Genomic DNA, 21460 nt, shown 5'->3' on the forward strand with positions numbered 1-21460 from the left:
GAAATTTATATTTCAGTGTAAATATTATATTCCTCAAAATGTTTACATTTAATAGATTCTAGACTGAAAGTTATGAAATATTTATTACATAGAACACAAATTATAAAAATGTGACAACACTGGCGTAATGGATCAAAAAGGAACAGAAGTGATGATATGGTAATTACAAAAATAAATTTAAAAAATTAATTTTGTTTAAAACGCATAGTATTTTGTTACAAAATTATATATATTTTTAAATAAATTAAATTATTAATAAGAACTGCAATATAATCGAAATTTTGAGATAGAAGTAAATAGCGACTTGCTTCTCAATTAGAAAATAAATCACGGACAAACTTCCAAAAGGACAGTTTTCATATAACAAACTTTTAGACTTTTAATTATAAAAAATAATTACAAAATTACAAAATACCTACATTTACACAGAATCTTTCCAGTGTTGACATTACAGATATAACCCAAGTAGAACAAAAAGTCATTACATCAAAATATCGTCAATATGGCTGCAAAATGATAATTAAAAATCACTTTCTGATCAATCACAATTTACTTTAATGTCAATTTGATGTTATTGTGACTCGTTGTTTTGCTTGGTTATGATATATATTACGTAAATTATAGGTTTGCAGGGCTACGTGCAGAAACATAGCTCGGATGCACCCAAGTGCACGCGAGCGCATGTTATTCTTGTTTAACCTTTTCGGTAAATATTGTAACAAAGATAAAATGATACCTCTAATGTCTGAAACTCTCTGATTTCTAAACGCAGCTCTTTAAAGCAGCAATTGATTTATTGAAAAAATATTTCGATGTGAAAATCTCGATAGAACCCACATTACCAACACGTGTCTATCCCACACTAATAAAATGCTATGCTATTGAATAACTTTACATAATTTAAAATGTGCTGAATAAAAAGTTAAATAACAAAAAACATTCTAGTGCACATGCATTTATATGATGATACATTCAAATTTAAAAACAATAAGTATACGTAATTAAATTCACGATTATTGGTCACGCTCTAGTAATAAAATTCGACGATAATACGAACATTAAAAAATCGAGGTATAACTGGGTGAATTTTCATTAAATCGATTGTTTAACTTTATTCTAAGCATTTTCGTTTACATCGCGATACGCACTTGATTCTTTGTAAGACCGATATCGAAAGTATATTCACCAAAAAATTGGTCGGTCCAAAATATTCAAAATTTAATATAATCGATGGAATTCTTTCATGTGAAATTCTCGAATTTCAGATACATATGAGAAAGAGCTTTAGTTGACAAAATTAAAAAGCTGGTATGTTACCTTTATAAAGATTGCACAAATAAAATTAGAGCAATCGGATAATACAAACTGTTAAATCAAAAAAGAGAAATAAAAACAAATACGCATCAAAAGTAACAGATCGAATACAAACTGATGTTTTACGACTCCTCGATTCAAGCGAGGAAATCATGCCCGAGAAGACTGGGAGACCAGCATTATCGAAAGGGCGTGCATCACCCAGCAAACGACGATGGATTAAAAATAAAGTAAAAATTTGTAATTCATTTTAATTTATTTAAATCCAAATTCACGATATACATAGAAAGCAATTGAAAGTGATAAAATTGAATCACTTTTTATGCATGTACATATAAGAATAGTACGTGATTCTTTTTCATACATTCAGATGGATTCAAATATTTGTATCCTTTCTTGTGATTACGTTAATTTTCTCTAATAAAATAAAGTAATTCCTGGATAAATGAATAAAATACGTGTTCATATAGAAAATAACTTTTACATATATTTTACAGTAATCTTTCATAAAAATATTGCTTCTATGAAAGAATCTCAAACAATTTATGTTTTTATTTTAAAAAAATATAAAATTATATATGTTATTGATCAATGCTGTAGAAATTATTCTTAGAGAATTAAATTTATATGCATAAATTGATTCATATAATTCAATTAAAAATATTGTTTTAAGAAACAATTATTTTATATTTACTATTTTATAATTCACAAGAAAATCTTTGTGCATTGTTAAAATAAGAATAACTACGTTTCAATTCCATGTAACAATTTAAAACAAATTCACCTAATTTTTTTTTTATTGAAAAGAGTAAGACTTACTTTTTTAAAATACTGTATTATGAACAAAAATGGATTTGAAGCTTTTGAATCTTTTTTCGGATTGAAAGAATAAAAATCACTTTGTTTCAATCCCGTTTTATAAATTAAAATGGATTGATGTGATCTGCAAAATCTTTTTTTTGGATTGAAAGCATAGAAATTCCGTAGTTTCAATCTCATTTCATAAATTAAAATAAATTTTAAAAAATTTTTTAAAATTAATTAGATTAAAATAGATTCAAAAAGTCAAGAATTTGGATTCGGTGATAAACATACAAATCAATTTGTATCCATTTTTGTTTGCTGGACATTTTTCACGGGTAACTCTTCTTCCAAAGAGAAGAAGAAGAATTTTTGTCCTGTAGAACAAAAGTTTCAACTTCAGTTTCAACTTTCGACATGTGTTGGGAACGTTAAACAATGTGAGGAAGTACGACACACAGCTATATTAAACTCAACTATCACATGTATGCGTGTATGCACGTTTCATGCAGATACATGCACGAATAAGTTGCGTCGTATAGATCGAAAACGCATATAAAATACAATGCACATATCTTAACGTTAATGGTCCAAATTACGTCTTCCTTTTATTTTTTTCTGGCTCTTCCGTCACACATGTATGGTGGCTGTATCGTTAACTCGTTGAAAAGCAAAAAGTTCGATCATAGTATTTCGTAGTTATCCGTAAACGAAATTTGTTTATATCGATATCAAGAACCAAGGGGCGAAGAGTAAAACTGTTCGCGGATTGAGGACAAAAATTGCACGTCATTGCGAGGAACCTGTCGTTTCTCGTAATCTGCAAAGTTACGCAACGAAATAGCGACAGTTACCTTGGCCAATGCAAATACGCGTCGTCGTGTATTCGCCTCGTCTACTGCAATAGGTATAACGCGTCACAAAGAACGCTTGAAGTTCTCTCGATCAAGTCAGTTACTGTATATGGTCAATTCGGTAAAAAAATAAAAAATAAAAAAAAATAATAAGAAAACAAAAGAGTGGATGCATCGTAGGATTCTACTGTTTTATCCATAAAGATTATCGTCTTGTATGAAATTTATGAGACCAGTTCAAGAGTGTTTCAGAATTAAAAATTGATAAAACCTGATGAATTGTACTCTAACTTTGATCTCTGTAAAGTTAACATCTTATTTTTAAACTTTCAATAGCTTTTTTTCGAAAAATTGATATGTTTATTGCAAAAGACCATCTCAAATTATTTATGGACTTTTTTCTACGTTCAATAACTCGATTTTTACAAAACTCACAAGATTGATCCAGCTCTCACTTGGTTATTTCTTTTTCGAGCGAAAGTACATGTGGGGCAATAACGCGATAAAATTTAGTCATCGATGACATGGGTTGAATAAATTGTTATTTTGTTTTTTGGATAATAAGAGTTGTCAATATAATTATCTATTGAACATAAATAAACGTAAATAAACAGTTCCAGCAATAAATGATACCAACCTAAGTGCGCGCTAGAAATTTCGTTTTAAATTCAAAGATTGTAATTCTCATTCACGATAAGACTTATCGTTAACTGAGAATCTTATCATGACATTAGCATCACGTAAATCGACAACAAGACGAGCGTATGTTTATTTTTTTTCGTGGAAAACTGCATTTATTTAAACGAGCGTAATTTTCCACGTTGCCTATCTCGCTTTTCCTTGATCGCCAACTTTTATTTTAAGCGCGATGACGATCGACGCAACGTATCACTTTCAAGTCACACGTGCGAGTACGTATATGTGCATACGTAGCTCGGCAGAGTGCATTTACGTTCAAAAAAGATATCGCCGGATCGTCAAATGAGCGATAACGAGAAACGAAAACAGCTGCGCTAGCGCCGTTGCAAACCTCACGCGGCGCTACTACGTATCAGTGCATGTAAATGTGTGGAAAGTATCGTTTTGAAATACATGTCTTTCTTCTATCCAAAAATCATCTTCAGACACGCATCTGTATGCGTGCTGCGTAGTGAAGCAATGTGTGAATCTGACTTTACGTTACGTTATGCGGGGCATGACAAACTTTAGTAGCCCGATTCTGTAATTTGATAAGACAGTGTCGATATTTTCGTTATAATATTACGCAGGTATATTATACATGAAAAAAAGCTGCGCAATAACGTTTACATTTCTTTACAAAAATAATAACGTAATAACATAAACATAGTTACTTTCACAATTATTCTGTGTAATAAAAAAAGTTTTACATTAATTTGGATCATTATTGTTAAAATTTTAGATCAAAAGCGAAACTTGACTTAAAATATTTAGAAAATATTTATGATTTTATTTTGTGTTTGTTAGTATATCATATAAGAGTACATTTATTCCTTCGTTTTTTTGTTTTCACAGTTCATGTAATTGGTTTGTATAACATTTGGTAATATTAAGTTTCTAAGTTTTATAAGTTCTTATAAATATCAATAACGTGAATATCACGTGAATAGAACACGTACACTTCAAACATGTTTTATAAATATTTGCGAAAAATGTTTTGTAACTGTTTTATACATTCTAGAAACGTTGCTCATGAGTTAAAATGTCTATTCGAAAAACGTTAAGGGAATTAGACAGTCAAATCACTTAAATAAAGCTCTTCTTTATGAATTAATTGCAAAGAAATAAAAATACATTCAGATTTATCCTTCTACACAATGTTTATTGCTAACAGATAGGTAGAAAAAAATTGTTATTAAATATATATATATATTAAGGTGGTCCAAAAAAACCGACTATTTTTTTTCTCCATGTGTTTCACCGGAAATCGAAAGTATACGTTGTAAAAGTAATTTCGTTTTTTGTTTAGATTAAAAAAAAAATGTTTTAAAGATCGCTGTAGTCGTTTAAACACGAAAATCGACGTAACATGGTACTTTAATTTTTTTAAATCATATTGAGGTATATGTTGAGCTGAGATATTGTTGTCAAGAATCAAATATATAAGCTTGAATTTTTGTAGCCAAAAATACTGATAGTAACTCATTTATTTAAAACTGGAATTTTCATGAAAATGTACATTTAAAAGCTTAAAAATAGTCTACTTTGACCAATCGCAGTCGAAAATCGTTTGTGGTATCGGTTTCCTTGTTCAATGGAGTATATATTATGATATACAGAAACTTAACATTATTGATAGATAGCGCTACAGTCATAAAATGCTTGAAAAATGCGATTTTTTTTAAACCTGGCCTTCATACCAACACCAGATTTAATTTTCGTGACAAATTTTTGTTAAAGAAAAATATTTTTATATAAAATATATTATTATAAAAAATATATTTTATAAAAATATTTTAGAAAAATATTTTTAAAAATTTTTATAGAAATATTTTTTTATAAAAACTGTTATAAAATATATTTTTTATAAAAGTATATTTTACATAAAAACATTTTTCTTTAACAAAAATTTGTCAAGAAAATTAAATCTGGTGTTGGTATGAGGGTCAGGCTTAAGAAAAATCGTACTTTTTAAGCATTTTATAACTGTTGCGCTATCTATCAATAAATGTTAAAGTTTCTGTATATCATAATATATTTTCCATTGAACAAGAAAACCACAAACGATTTTCGACTGCAATTGGTCAAAATAGATTTTTTATGCCTTTAAATGGTCATTTTTGTAAAAATTCCAGTTTTGAAGAATTAAATAAATGACTTTTTGTCAGTACTTTTGGCTACAAAAATTCAAGCTTATTTATTTGATTCCTGGCAACAATATCTCAATGATCAACTCAACAGGATATACCTCAATGTGATTTAAAAAAATTAAAATATTATGTTACGTCAATTTTCGTGTTTAAACGATTACAGCGACCTCTAAAACATTTTCTTAAAATCTGAACAAAAAACAAAATTTACTTTTGCAACATATACTTTCGATTTCCAGTAAAGTATACAAAGAAAAAAAATAGTCGGTTTTTTTGGACCACCTTAATATATATATATATATATATATATATATATATATATATATATATATATATGTGTGTGTAAGAATGTATGTATGCATGTACATACATACTTAAAAAATGGCAAAGGGGCTACCATATGAGAATTTGAAGAAATGTATTCTTACTTTGGTAGCAATACAAAAAATTAAAAAATGAGATAGCAACATTTTTCTTATTGTGGGATGTTGTTTATCAGACTTGTAGCTTCCAGCTATCTAAAAACATAAAAAAAAAATAAATATTGCAACGAAATTATTAACAAGGCGGTCGAAAAACGGCGATTTTATCGAAATAATACTTTTTTATTGCAAAAAACGTGACTTTATAATGTGCTTTTTTTTTAAACTAGAGTTCTTATGTACTGTATCAAGATTTAACCAAAAATAATCCATGTTCTATATATCTCAAAATTTTTTCAAATCGATCTATATATTCTTCTGTTCATAATTAGGGCAAAACCAAGAGATAAAAAATTTTTGAGAAAAACGCGCGCGCGCGCGTGTGTGTATGTGTGCGCGTGTACATGCATGTATGCGCGTGTACGTGCATGTATGCGCGTGCGTGTATACAGGGTGTCTAAAAAGTTTCGAGACGGCGAAATATCTTGAAAACTAAGCATTTAAGGAAAAAGTATTTCAGATAAAAGTTGTAGGATTTTAAAAGATCTATTTACTGAGGTTGTCAATTTGACCTTGGATGGTGTCGCTAAGATCAAATCAAAATCACATTAACTTTTTTAAATGGAACCTATTTTTGATTCCAGAATCTAATAACTGGTGTAAAGAGCTTTCCAAAACACTAATAGGTTTATTTTCGTTAAGTGCTTTCCTAGTTGTGAGGCTTCAAAGTTACAGTACACTGTAGCTTTTAAGCCTCACAACTCGGAAAATACTTAACAAAAATTAATTTATTAGTTATAGTGTTTTGAAAAGCTCTTGACATCAGATATTAGATTCTGGAATCAAAAATAATGTGTTCCATTTAAAAAAGTTAACGTGATTTTGGTCTGACCTTGGCGAGGTCAAGGTCAAACTGATAAGATCAGTAAATAAATCTTTTAAAACTCTATGACTTTATCTGAAACACATTTTTCTAAAATGCTTAGTTTTCAAAATATTTCGCCGTCCCCAAACGTTTTAAACACCCCGTGTGTGTGTGTGTGTGTGTGTGCGCGCGCGCGCGCGCTTGTGCGTGCGCGTGTGTGTGCGCGCGCGCGCGCGCGTGTGTGTGTATAGCTGGTTGAAGTTTGGAACGTTCCTGGAACAATATTTTAAGAATTATTTTTCACGATTCTACTTTGTCACTTAATGACTTTTAAGTGTTATAAACGCGAAAACACCACATCGTACGAACATGGGAAAACACGCTTATGCTCAAAAAACCGCCCTTCAAAACACTCAAAAAATGCTCCCTACTCTAAAATCGATTTGTACCATTTGCCTTTCTGCAAAGAGACACTATTAACTATTAGCTAACGGATAAAAAATACACCGACCAAATACGTGCGTCGGAAAGCACCTTTATGCTCAAAAAACCGCCTTTTAAAACACTTAAAAAATTCTCCCTACTCTAAAATTGATTTGTACCATTTACCCTTTTGCAGAGAAGCACTACTAACTACCAGCTAACGGATAAAAAATACACTGACCAAATGCGTCGGAAGACACCCTTATGTCCGCACGTATTTGGTCCGAGTATTTTTTATCCGTTAGCTGGTAGTTAATAGTGTTTCTTTGCGGAAGGACAAATGGTACAAATCGATCTGAGAGTAGAGAAAATGTTTTGAGTGTTTCAAAGGGCGGTTTTTCGAGCATAAGGATACTTTCCCACATTCATATTTGTACGATGTGTTTTGTTTTCGAGTTTATGGCACTTAGAAGTCATTGTGTGACAAAGTAGAATCGTGAAAAATAATTTTTAAAAAATCACTCCAAAATCACGTTCTAAACTTCAATCAGCTATATACAGGGTGTCAGGTAACTACCGCCCGTGGTTTCGTGGGTTGATAGATCAAGTAAAACTGAGCAGAAAAGTCCTTTACCATTTTTTAATATTTGCCATAGTTAACAAAAAAAAAAAAATTAATAAAGTCTGCGTATCACCGCGCGCAAGGACCGCCCGCCGGTCGCCGAAACGTAGGCAGCCGCGAGCTGCGAAGCAGTAGCTGCTTTTCCCTCCTCACCGCGCCGCGCCTACAGCCGCGGCTGCCTACGTTTTGGCGACCGGCGGGCGGTCCTTGCGCGCGGTGATACGCGCTTATTCGCAGACTTTATTAATTTTTTTTTCGTTAACTATAGCAAATATTAATAAATGGTAAAGGACTTTTCTGCTCAGTTTTACTTGATCTATCAATCCACGAAACCACGGGCGGTAGTTACCTGACACCCTGTATATACACATGCATACATACACAGGATGTTCTCGTATAAGAGCCCAGTCCCTTTTATCTCATAAATGTAGATAGATCTAATAAATGTAATATCAAATTAAATAGCTTGAACTAAACTTTATTGTGAACACAGTGGTTACTTAAAGAAATTATCTATGTTAAAGAACGGAGAGACATGCACAACTTTTGCATGATAAAGTTAATATTTCTATATGATAAAAGTTGTAACGTTTTTTCTGATGAGTACAATGATGTATAATATATCAAAATTATTTTACAAGTTATACAAGTTAGTAGAGTAAGGTTACCAATATCACAGCGGCTCCTAAATCGCAGCACCTTGCGTATAAATTTAACTATAGTACTTGTACACTCTTTGCAGGATTATTTGATAACTACGTAACATTATCATTATCCTCTATTGAACTTAACACGTTAAGAACAATCGAAATTTTGTAATATTTTTAGAAAAATGATAACTTTGTTGCTATTTTTCAACACATTTCGTAGCTTGATTGGAGGTAAAATAAATAATCAAAATTTCAATAATTTGTAATGATCACAATATTATTAAAATTAGATAAGCAAAATTTAAATAACTTTGTATTCTTACTTGTAAATTAAATAAAGTTTTACAAAATGCTTTAGTCTCTTAAATCGCACCATTGTTTTGATCGTGGTTATACACGCACGCACGCACGCACACAATATATAGGGGAGACCGGGGCAAATCGTTAGACGGGGTAATTCGATAATTGGAAATATCTTTTTATGGGTACATATTAAAAATTTACTTTAAACACTGTAAACACGTCCTAATGTAACAATGTTGCTAACAAAGATTTGTTGGTAACGGCGTCATATTGAAGTCGTAGTAGTGAAAAATGTGTTTTGCGACAGTCGAAGTAATTTCTGATAGTCGCCATTTCTTCGAAATTTAAATAAGATAATAAGGTTTTTTTGAAAACTTTGAATGTATCGTGTCCAGTTGAACGTATTTGAAACATTTTGTGTTTACTTTTTGCTGTGTGATGTCTATTTTTATCGATTATACTCAATAATGCGCACAGTTAATGTTGGGGCTATTCGTAATACCGAGCACCGGGGCGATTCGTTAATACTGATTGCAGCGCCTAACCTAAGTTGGGTAACCCTAACCTTTCGGCTGTGTTACGAACATCTACGCTACGCAGAGTTAAACATTGAGGTAAAGTTCTTCATTGATTTAGTTCAAACATGATAATATTGTATCTTTTAGTACATAGAACATGAATATGAATATAAAATCGTCGCTCTTAAGCAGGTAAAAAGTTATAAAGCGTTAAAGATTGACACTTGTGAGGTTAGGAATCTGTCACGCCAATAGCATAAAGACATGCAAACGTGTATGTTTGCATTTGTTTTTTGTATACCTACATCCTTTCTTAAATAAAAGAAAGTTAACAACAGTTTTTTTTACAGACTTTCAACTTAAAATACAAATTTCGGAATATTCCCGGACTAGGGAATTACGTTACGAATTACCCCGAGCTTGGGGCTATTCTTAATTCTTGACATTGATCGACATACTTTAAAGCAAGTACATTTTCACGTCCTATTTATATTGGCATTGTGAAAGGGAAGGTTCAACCTTTCAAACCGGCTTTTTTTTTTTTTTTTAAATTAATATAGGAGTCAGGAGACACAAAAGAAAAAAAGGTCTAACAATTTGCCCTAGTCTCTCCTATATATATATATATATACATATATATATATATATATATATATATATATATATATATATATATATATATATATATATTTAATACAATTTTTTTTTATTTACGTGCTAACAATAAACATGTAAAAGGGTAAATCTGGGAGTACTTTTATTTTTTTGCAGTTGACTCATAAAAAAAAACTTTATTTTTGACCGCCTAAACCTCTTAAATAAAACGTTTCTTTTTTGGCAAAAATATATTTTTGAAACCATTGTAAAAATCTTTTTTAGAAATTATATAAAAACGTAAAAATTACATTTCACAAATTGTAATTTCAAAAATATTTCTAGTAGAATGTTTTCTTATTGGTTCTTTATGATTAATGATTATAAAACTATGTACACGTTTATAAAATCAACTAGGTTTATAAAATCAACTAGTGCTATCTAGGATGTAATTATTTTGTACAGGGTGTTTAATAAGAAGATATTAAAAATAAATGCTTTCTCCCTCAATAATTTATATAGATGTTCTCTTTTCCGTTCTGTAGTCTTGTATTTGGACCTTTGCAGTTTTGAAGCAAAAAAGTACATTAAAAAATAGGTCTGATGATCGCACAAAAAAAAAGATTTTTCTTATCAAGAGCTTCTCTTCTAAAGAAAAAATGTACATATGCATATAGAACATTTCTTATCAAGTATGAAAGAGAGGGAGGGGGTATACGATAACGACGTTAAAGTTTGACAATTTTTTTTTATTTCTGTGATAATGTAAAAATAACAATTTATTTTTTTAGAATCATTAAAACCTCGTTTATCATCAATAAAAATTAAAAGCTGTTACATAAACTAGATTTTTTTAAATTTAAATCTTTTTAATGGGACATGTCAATTTCGTCATCTTGCCCCCATATGTGAGTATGATGATTTTTGATAATGGATAAGATGATAAACAGTCGAGAAAAAACTAAAAATGTAATGAGTTCTTCTAAAAATGTTCTTATGAGTAAACAAATTTATTATAATGTAATAAATCTTATATTAACACTTACTAGCCATCGTTTTTTTTGTTCCTCACTAGCCAATGTGGGGTCACGCGTTTTACGTTTCTATTAAAGGAGACACCGTATAATGAGATGATTTTTAACCGTAATTTTATTTATAGTTAGTTTCAACCTTCTACGATTAAAAAATGAAGTGGCAATAACAATTGATGAAACTATATAATTTTGGCAAATATGTGAACAAAATTACGATAAATGCAGGATAAATTTAAAAAAAATCATAACATTCTTAAAAATCATGATAGAAAACTGATTCAAGAAAGGAATTAAAGCTGAAGGATCATACTGTTATAAAAAAAATGTTTCATTGGTTTGGATTTATAATTTAATGTTAATTTTCAACATAAAAGATGTTTATTTTTATGATACAAAATTAGCGGATCATATAAGATTTAATAAATGTAATTTCAGGTCTGCGAGTTTAAATTTAAATATGAATTTAGTGTTGAAAAGTAAAAATTACATCTTTACATTTATATATTTTTTTAAAACTATATGTGTGTGTGTGTGTGTGTGTGTGTGTGTGTGTGTGCGTGCGTGCGTGCGTGCGTGCGTGTGTGTGTGTACAGAGTGTCCCAGTATAAGTGGCCACCCCCCTTTATCTTGTAAACTAACAGAGATAGACCCAATAAATATAATATCAAATTAAATGGTTTAAACTAAACTTTATTGTGAGCACAGTGATTACTTACAGAAATTATCTGTGTTAAAGAACGAAGAGACATGCACAACTTTTGCATGGTAAAGTGAATATTTTTATATGATAAAAGTTGTAGTGTTTTTTATAATAAATACAATGATGTATGATTTATCAAAATTATTTTACAAGTTATAGAAGTTATGTCGGTTTAAAGTTTCGCGGGCGACTAATACCATTTCAGGTTCGCTCCTGCGGTGTGGCTAACTTCCGACTCCCGCTTTGGCGATTGACGTGTAACATCTTGACATCTGATTATAATATTTGATGTACGTAAAATGTAAATAATAAGAATACAAAAATCTACAGGTTTATAAAATTATTACACCAAATTACATTTGATTACATTCATGTGCAGTGTTCCATTTTTCCTAATACGACTTCGATTCATTTTTACCTATTAAATTTAATAGTTTTAACCTATTAAAATAATCTTATTGCATTTTTTACAGAATCGACAATTTTATGCAAATTAAATTAAAGAAATTCTCTATTAGAAAAGTAGTTGAAGTAGGAGAAACTGGGGAAAGGGAGGTAAAATGACTAACTGTTAATTTTTCCATGTTAATAACAAATGACGACAAACCGGTGTTTAATTTATTAGAGACTTCAGGTAATAAATAATCTGTAGTAGTTTAATTTCAATCTGTCTACAAGAGTGGATAATACTTATAATAAGAAATGTGTTTTGGAAGCACCTATATGTAATTGTTTGGCGTTTGTTCATAACAAATGACATAATTAGAATAAATATTTTTATTTTCCCTATAAAATCAACAATATTGTATGGCTAAAAATATATGTAATAATGTATTCATATTTTTCAATTTTCATAATGCAATATTTATATAAATAATAAATTATATAAGTAATAAAATATGTAATAAATAAATAAGTACAACGACTACGGATAAGACAACGAACGTCGTGCATAGGCAAGATAATGCATTTGTGCATTAGTTTTTAACAAGCATTCTGACTACAGAGTGTACCAAAATTGACAATAATTATTTTAATGACAGATTTTTTGGAAAATTTTAAGATGAGAATTCTAATACTAAAATGTCGAGGCTATAATAATTTTCAAATGAGAAGAGTTTAAAAATTACGAATAACAGGGAATTTCGCATGTTCAGGGACGGCAATGAGTTCCCATGAACCTAATGACTTTGACAATAACGAAATTATTGTAAAAATACACAATAAGAGTTTTATTAAAAAACAAATTCTGTTTATTTATAATAAATTTCATATAAAATCAGATAAATAATATTTGTACATAGCACTTTAATAATTATGTCAATATTGATATGTCAAATATCAAAATTGTCAAAATTGGCAATCATTATTGTTTATTTGATACGTTGATTCATACGATAAGTCTTTATGTACATAAGATTGGCCTATAAAAACATTTTTTTATTATTACTAAAGATTAAATATTAATGTAGGTAAAATATGTACATATCGATTATATTAACCTATTAAAGCCCGTGGCCAGACCAGGAAAGATAACAAAAAAATAACAATTGGAAATGACCGGAGCATGAAAAAACATTATTGACATAAAAAGCACTTTTTAAAAGTCAATTTCGCAGATAATTGATAAACAATTTATTAAAAATTGTAGATAAAAATTGACTGCGCCAATCGATTCTACAGGAAATATTATTAAAGAAACATATATCTTTTTTACATTATGTATATTTTATGTACAAAAAATAATAAACTATATAAATATTATAATTAAAAGCCGTTTTTGCCCATAGCTAGACCAGCAGAGATAGTCAAAAAATAACAATTGGAAATAAAACCGGAACATAAAAAAACATTATTGACATAAAAAGTACGTTGCAAAAATCAATTTTGTTTATAACTAATTTGTTTATAACAATTATTACAATTATAACATTTATAACAATTGAAAAAGAATCATATATGTTTCTTTAGTAATTTTTCCCTTAAAATCAATTGGCGCAATCAGTTTTTCTCTACAGTCAATTTGATTTATAACTAGTTGCAAAATTAATTTTTGCAAAGTGTTTTTTTACATCAATAATGTTTTTTTTATGCTCTAATCTCATTTCCAATTGTTATTTTTCTTGTTATCTTTGCTGGTCTGGCCATGAACAGAAACGGGTTTTAATTATTTATATTATTAATTATTTGTTGCGTAAATATGAAGGATGTAAGAAAAAGTAATGCACGTTTCTTTAATAATTTTTTCCGTGAATCAATTGCGATTGACCCAATCAGTTTTCCTCTGGAGTTATTTTTAATAAATTAATTGTAACAATTAGATTGCAAAATAGATTTTTAAAAAGTACTTCTTATTTCAATAATGTTTTTCCATGCTTCGGTCCTATTTCCAATTGTATTTTTTTGTTATCTTTGATGGTCTGGTCAAGGGCTTTAGAGCCTCTTTCATTAATCTTCGTTAAACAAATCAATCGGTTAATTCATTGAAATTGACCTATCACATTTGTCATTTCATACAATAGGAAATGCGATTAATCAATTGCAATAATCTGTCGTTTAGCTTTAACCGAGATTAGTGAAAGAGGCCCTTAATGCTAATGTAATCGGTTTGTGTATATTCTACCTACATTAATAATCCAATCTTTAGTAATAATAAATGTTTTTATAGGTCGATCTTACATAAAGACTTTCATCGTATGTACCAAATAAACGATGATTGATATTTTGACAATTTTTGAAATCGAAAAAACAACAGTTAAACAGAAAAGAAAGAATACAAGAAAGTAGGACAAGACGGAATAGATCAAATTTGATGATAAATAAAAGCTAGGTTTTCATAATTAACGAATTATTCTTAAATATTCTTTGGATATCAATATTTCAACAATCATTAAATAAAATCTTCAGAGAATTATGAACTTTATTTTAAAAACCGTAAAAAATATATTTCTTTTCATCTTGTCTACCCGAGTGTGGTAAGACGAGATATCCCCATTAGCAAGATGAGACACACTTTAAAAGTATACTACATAATTTAAGGTAAAACTTCGGAAAAGCTACACCACCCTTGATGACCTTGATCTTTATATGTGTTATAGAGGCATGGATACTAAATAACTTTTCCTTATAAATTAATCGGCGGTCTCGTATAGTTTACGAGATATGCTTAGAAAAAAAAATACAATTTTTCTTAATTATTTCAGAAAATATTCATTTTACAAAAAAATGTCAAATAAAAAATAAAACTTTCGAAATTGTCTGCAATAAAGCTTCTATGCATAATTTTCGTAATCGCAATGGTATACACGTAATCATACTTTTAAATAGCGCATGCTTGTATGCAAAATAATGCATATAAATGGTTAAATATGTCTGTTGTGAGTATGGTTCATGCACGTATAATTCACATATATATTCATACATACACACACACACACAGACACAGACATATACACACGCACACGTACGCACACACACATATAGACACGCACGTGCGCACGAACATACGCACACACACACGCGCGGTCCAATAACGACAGGGTGGGTGCGGGAGGGGGTGGGCCTGATGGCCTTGCACCCTCCCCCCTCCCGTGTGTGTGTGTACTTGTTTCGCTCCCGAAGCAGAGGAGGGTGAGGTGGACCTTGCTTTCTGTGGCCATTTATTACAAGTATGTATATACTTATTTTAAAATAGTTTTTCTACTATAACGACTAAAGTATTAAAGTTAGGTAAAATATGTATATAACCCTTTTTGTAGAGCTTATTATGAGCTTCATTTTTTGTTTGATTTTTTTTTTTGTAAAATGAATATTTTCTGAATTAATTTTAAAAAATTGTTTTTTTTTTTAATATATCTCAAAAACTACAAGACCACCGATTAATTTATAAGAAAAAATTGTTCAGTATCTATACAGTTATAACATATATAAAGGTCAAGGTTGTCAAGGGTGTTGTAGCTTTTCCGAAGTTTTACCTAATTTAATATTAATGTCACAAATGAAAAAATAAAATAAAAAAATCATGAGAAATTTGTAAAAAATATAAATTATGATCTAACTCAATAATACAGCTGCCTACTTCGCTGGTAACTTTCAACGATCGAGGAGAGCACATCTAACGCATAATGGTCGATTATGATTCCTACATTAGAATCGCGCGATATAAAAATACCCCATCTTGCCCTGCCATTCTATCTTGCCACCTTCCTCTACTCTTTATGAGACTAGAGAAAAATAGAGATGAATAAAAAAGCTGGAAAAATTTAGGGAAAGATATATAGAGGCTGAAGCAGGGAATGAGTTAGAGAAGGAATGATAAATGAAGAAAAGAAAGAGAGGGCAGAAAAGTGTAAAATGGGAAAATAAATAAAGAGATATAAAATAAAGAAGTATACAGTCAAAATGGAATCGCCGGACATCTTGTGATGGAAACGAGGGCGTATGTGTGTGTTAGTTGAGAAAAGTTTAGGTTAGGTTTCAAGATTAAATTATCAACAGTTTAATTAACAACAGTAGATTATCAACAATTTAATTAACAAGAAACGACATACCGGTCAAAAGCAGTTCTCAGTGCTCAACATGTTTCTATGTAAATTTACATTTACAAGATTCCCCAAACTCCGCCGAATTTTTCTAAAATTTTTCTAAAATTTTTAAAATTTTTCCGAAAAATACAGGTAAGTTAGATTATGTTTTGGAATAAAATTAGATTAAGATTAGATTAAAAGTAGCGATCAGTATAAGAAAAGTATCTGTATTTTATAATGGTTTATTTATTGTTTTCTAAGAGGAATTAATAAATAATAATAAATCAATAAACTACTTTAGCATTATTAAACATAGTTATTTTCGACATTCAAATTCAACATATTATTTTTAGGTTCAGTTTACAATTATGATTTAAGAGGAAATAGTGATGGACGAAAAAAATTGATTTTTTAATATTTTATTTAAAAGAGGAATTTTTGAAGAATACATCTCTAAAATTTTAAGTTGATTTGAGGAAAAATAATAAAGTTATCGAATAATAGATATTTTTTATTAAAGAGATATTCAAACTTGAAACTTTAAACGTGTTTTTCTTTTTTGACCTGATTGACACGATTACTCAAAAACCACTGAACCAATCACTTTCCATTATTAACAGTTTATTAAAAATTGTATATTGTTCGATTATAGCTTTTTTTCGAAATTTTAAACCGTTTTTGTTTTTTTTCGCTTGAAAACGAATAAAATTTTTCCTGAAAATCATAACTGTCAATTTTTTAAATGGCCATTTTGTTAAAAATTATTATTTTTAAAAAAAGCTACGCTCACCTGATAGCCACATCATTCAAGATTAAAATGACATTTAAATTTATTTGTTTCAGATATTTAAAAATCTCAAATATCATGTCAACCGTGAAGGACGGATTTTTAAAATATGCTTTTCTCAATATATTTTCTTGATAAATATTTTTTAACTCATTTTTTTTAAATATATTGTATAAAACAAAAACTTTTCATTGACCGACAATCATATTGGCAAGCAGTTTATAAAACTAAGAAATATATTTAAAAATTGGTAATTAATAATTTCGATTTCAAATTTGCAATCAGCGATCACCATGTACTAAAAATCATCACGTATTAAAATTTAGCAAAATATATTCGACAGAAAAATTTGTGTAATAAAGGATTAAACTCTTAAATCAAATGGGATTTAATAAACTCTTACAACTGTGTTAGTAACCGTACAAAATATTTTCACCTTAGAAACATTGGATTAAAGACTCTCGTGAACCGTTCGTGCATTTTGCGATTTCTCCAGATAATAGCGCTATCACGAAGTTATCCGTCATGGCTACGGCAGCGCGGCAGAATCGCAGATTTTCCACGATGTCTCGTAGTTTAATTCAACTTGCGTCCTGCCGTTATTACGTTATTACGATCCGGAGATCTCTAATGGGGGCCCATGCTGCGCACGAGGAAATCACGTTGCCGCGTAATGCACACGCATCGTCTCGTTTGTGTTACGCATACAGACGGATGTAAAACGCCGCGTGATTTAGCCGTCGGAATAAATTGTCACCGTTCATCACGCGCGCACGCAACCTCGAGAAGTTTGAGAGTAACGCGGAGCGTGACTCTTTCATCGCTATTTTTCGCGCACGCGGGAGAGTCGAGGAGGAGGAGGAGGGGGGGGGAGGAGAGAGGGAGTAAAAGCAAAAATTATTATTATCATTAGTAACGAACGGAGACCGCGCACGTTTGCGTGTGTGAAACTTACATTGATCGAATATCTTAAGCATCGCTTTTTTCAGCTGCATAGTCGCGTCAGTGGCGCGGAATCGCCCCAACGAGGAAACAACGACACACGGAGCACGACCTCTTGTTGCCTCGCGCAGTCTGTCCGACTACCACTCCAGTCCATCGTCGATAAGGAGAAACCTTCAAAGAGCCACTGGCCGTCGACCGACAACAGGACGCTGCATCTCGCCGCACGATGTGGTCGCAGTCACTCGGCGGCGAGTCGACATCCTCTCCTTCCTTCTCTCCTTTCGCTTCCTCTAGGTCACCACGCGCGCGAGTGTGCGTGTACGTGAATGCGCGTGAGTGCGTGCGTGAGTGCGTGCGTGAGTGCGTGCGTACGTGCGTGCGTGCGTGCGTGCGTGTTGTGTATGCACGATGCAACACTCGATTGGTACCATGCGCACCAACTACCACCACCACCACCACCACCATCACCACATCATCGCCACCACGGGGAAGTCGTCGTTATTCGTCACTTCCGGGCTGGAATCCGCACGATGAATGAACTCGTTTGCACAATAATATGTCTCTCACGTACGACCTCCGTCGAGAGAAGGGAGGCGCAAATTCTAGATCCAAATAACACCCACGTGGCCAAAGTACAAGCGCAAGACGGATCGAGTTCGAGATTCTTGAGAAACGATTAGCTTCTTCAGCTAATTCAAATTTTGACCAATTTTTTCCTCCAAAAGTCGATCGCGGTTGTGTCAGTCTATTGGCTTTATTTTGCTTTTGCTACAACTCCACAATCTTATAATTCTTATAATCGCACCGAAGATGCATGAATAGAACAAGACTCGGCGCAATTGATTGTAGACACAGCCACAAAATATGCGGTTCACGATCGCCGTTGATTCCGCACGATCAGAGTTCAGCGTCCGCGAAATTCGAGACTGTAGGTGCACGTATCAATATCTTTTTATATCACATATCACATCGCGCTCCCGTCGTGAGTCAAATCCCGCTTTTCCAAATTTGCATCGAGAAGTATCATATTTATTATTCCATCGTTCTGTTTGCGTGTAAATGTATGTTTTCTTCCAAGAAAGTTATACATCTCCGGAAGGTGATTTCTCTTTCCTCTCGTATATTGCAATGGCGTAAATTTGCTGTTCCCGGTTACGAGACGTTCGCGTTAATTGTCTTACGAGGATGCGCGTGGCGCACCGCACGCGAGTTTAGTTACGACTGTTAAGAGTCGGATTGAGTAAAATCGACTTGAGTTCAGTCGAGTCTCCGTGCGGCGCGATGTGACGCTCCAACGAGAAGAGAAGGGGAAGAGAGTGAGAAAGAGAGGAAAGCAGAAGGAAGAGGAAAGACGGGAAAACAAAGTTTCTAACGCCACTCCTCACATTTATTTTAGGAGCAAATCAAACTAACGGGGAACTGCAACCAAAATCAAGAAAGAGTAAGGTGATGCTTCGGATTTATCTCGGATAAATAATTGTGTATTGTTGTGTATAACGTGATCCAAATGAAAATTACGTTTGCGACATTCATATATGCATATGTGGGTCCCGGGTAGCTGCGATCGGAAAAAGTTTTGTCGAGACAGTCCAGAGAGATAAATACTCTCTTTATCTTGCTCATTATACATGATACGTTTGCATCACATTCGTGCGACAACTACGCACGAATGCGTGTACCCATGCACGCGTCACAAGATAAAAGGAAAGAAGACTGCAGAAAATAAAAACGAGAGAAAGAGTTAAAAAAGAATCCATACAGACCTCGTTATAACAAACCAAGTAGTAGTTATCTCGTTCCTCCGTTTTCGAAAAGTGAATAGGATAAATTTATTTCAGATACTAATAAATATCGGTAGAATATGCATTTATTACGATTACGTTCTATTTTTAGTTTTTTTTTTTTTTAAGCATTTATTTTAATCCAAAAAATATAGAATCAAAAACAAAAGATTATGTTTTACTTTTATTCTAGATAATGAAACAAAGGAGAATGTTAAATTTTAACCGTTTTTAAACCAAAAGCAAAACTTAAATTAATCCTTGGAAATTGTTTATAAAATCTTGAAATAGAAAATCTCAAAACAGTTATTTGATCCAAGGAAAGTTATGAAAATCGGGATTTATTATTGATTACTGAAATACTATGAGCATTTTAAAAATTTCATACCCCTTAAACTAAAATCAATTACTTTGTGTTAAAAGATGAATAATAATAAAGATTATTTGTTTCGCATATACAAAATGTCCTTATATGCGCGCATGTGTATATATGTGTGACGACAGAGATAAGACCCCAGATTCGTCATTCCTATAGCATTTAGTGATACTAAACCTTCTTTGCTGTGCGCGTGTGTGTGCGTGAACATGCAATCATACTCTTTTTTTTTACAACATGCCATCATACTCTTAGTCTTTGTATGTCTCTTCTTCTATTCTTTCTTTCTATTTTTCTTGCTCCTCTTTTACTATTTTATTTTCTTTTTACTCATAGTGAATTTGATTGGATGTACTAGTGTATACTGGTACACATTAAAGCTCCCATATACAAATCGACATAAAGATACGTGACATGTAATATATCACTTTTACACTTATTGTTAGATTAAATTAGTATATAGCAATTTGCATCAGTGCGCACTAACACAGTTCAATCGAATTCGCTATTAAACCTTGTGCCCGATGTTAGAAATCGATTCGAGATCTCACACTCAGGCAGAGAGAGAATTGACCAATCGCATTAATCAGATTCAATTGTTCAAATGCGATTGGTTAATTCTCTCTGTCCAAAATCTCAGCTCGATTTCTAGCATCATGAAGACTTTAGATTTAGATTCATTGCTATCATGCAAACTAAGATTTTTTTTACAAAAATTTCATTTTGAAGTCTAGTGAAAGTGACAGGTGTACATGCGCAATGATAAAAATTTATAATAAAACTGGAGGCTAAATTACTGTTTCGCGGACGTAGGAACATTTTCTGTACTAGGGCTAAAAATCTATTAATATGCGTGCATAACATTACACACACACACACCACACACACACACACACACACACACACACACACACACACACACACACACACACACACACACACACACACACACGCACGCACGCACGCACGCACGCACATGCGCGCGCGCGCGCAAGAATAGACACCTTGCATAGTATTACGCAAACTAAAAAATTATATACATTTTCTACATTTATTATATTATTCACCTTTTAAAACATAAATGTGCAATCAATATTATTTTAAAGAGTTAAAGCTT

At 31.5% G+C, this 21460-nt stretch overlaps 1 protein-coding gene across 5 annotated transcripts in view; it reads right to left on the reverse strand.

Moving 5' to 3' along the window:
- LOC105196442 (dual 3',5'-cyclic-AMP and -GMP phosphodiesterase 11) overlaps positions 1–21460 on the reverse strand; it is a 103545-nt gene that overhangs the window by 50190 nt on the left and 31895 nt on the right. For 2 of the 5 annotated variants that reach the window (XM_011162381.3, XM_039455992.1), the window contains exon 1: positions 18197–21246. The exons of 2 other annotated variants lie outside the window; for them this stretch is intronic. In XM_011162381.3, the coding sequence (XP_011160683.1) occupies positions 18197–18236 (40 nt within the window). In that variant the 5' untranslated portion in view covers positions 18237–21246. Of the gene's footprint in view, positions 1–17677; positions 21247–21460 lie in introns of those variants that run through there. One more of the 5 variants, XM_039455991.1, reaches the window with a different exon arrangement.

Source organism: Solenopsis invicta, chromosome 12 (assembly GCF_016802725.1).
Source record: "Solenopsis invicta isolate M01_SB chromosome 12, UNIL_Sinv_3.0, whole genome shotgun sequence".
In the NCBI taxonomy this organism is placed as follows: domain Eukaryota; kingdom Metazoa; phylum Arthropoda; class Insecta; order Hymenoptera; family Formicidae; genus Solenopsis; species Solenopsis invicta.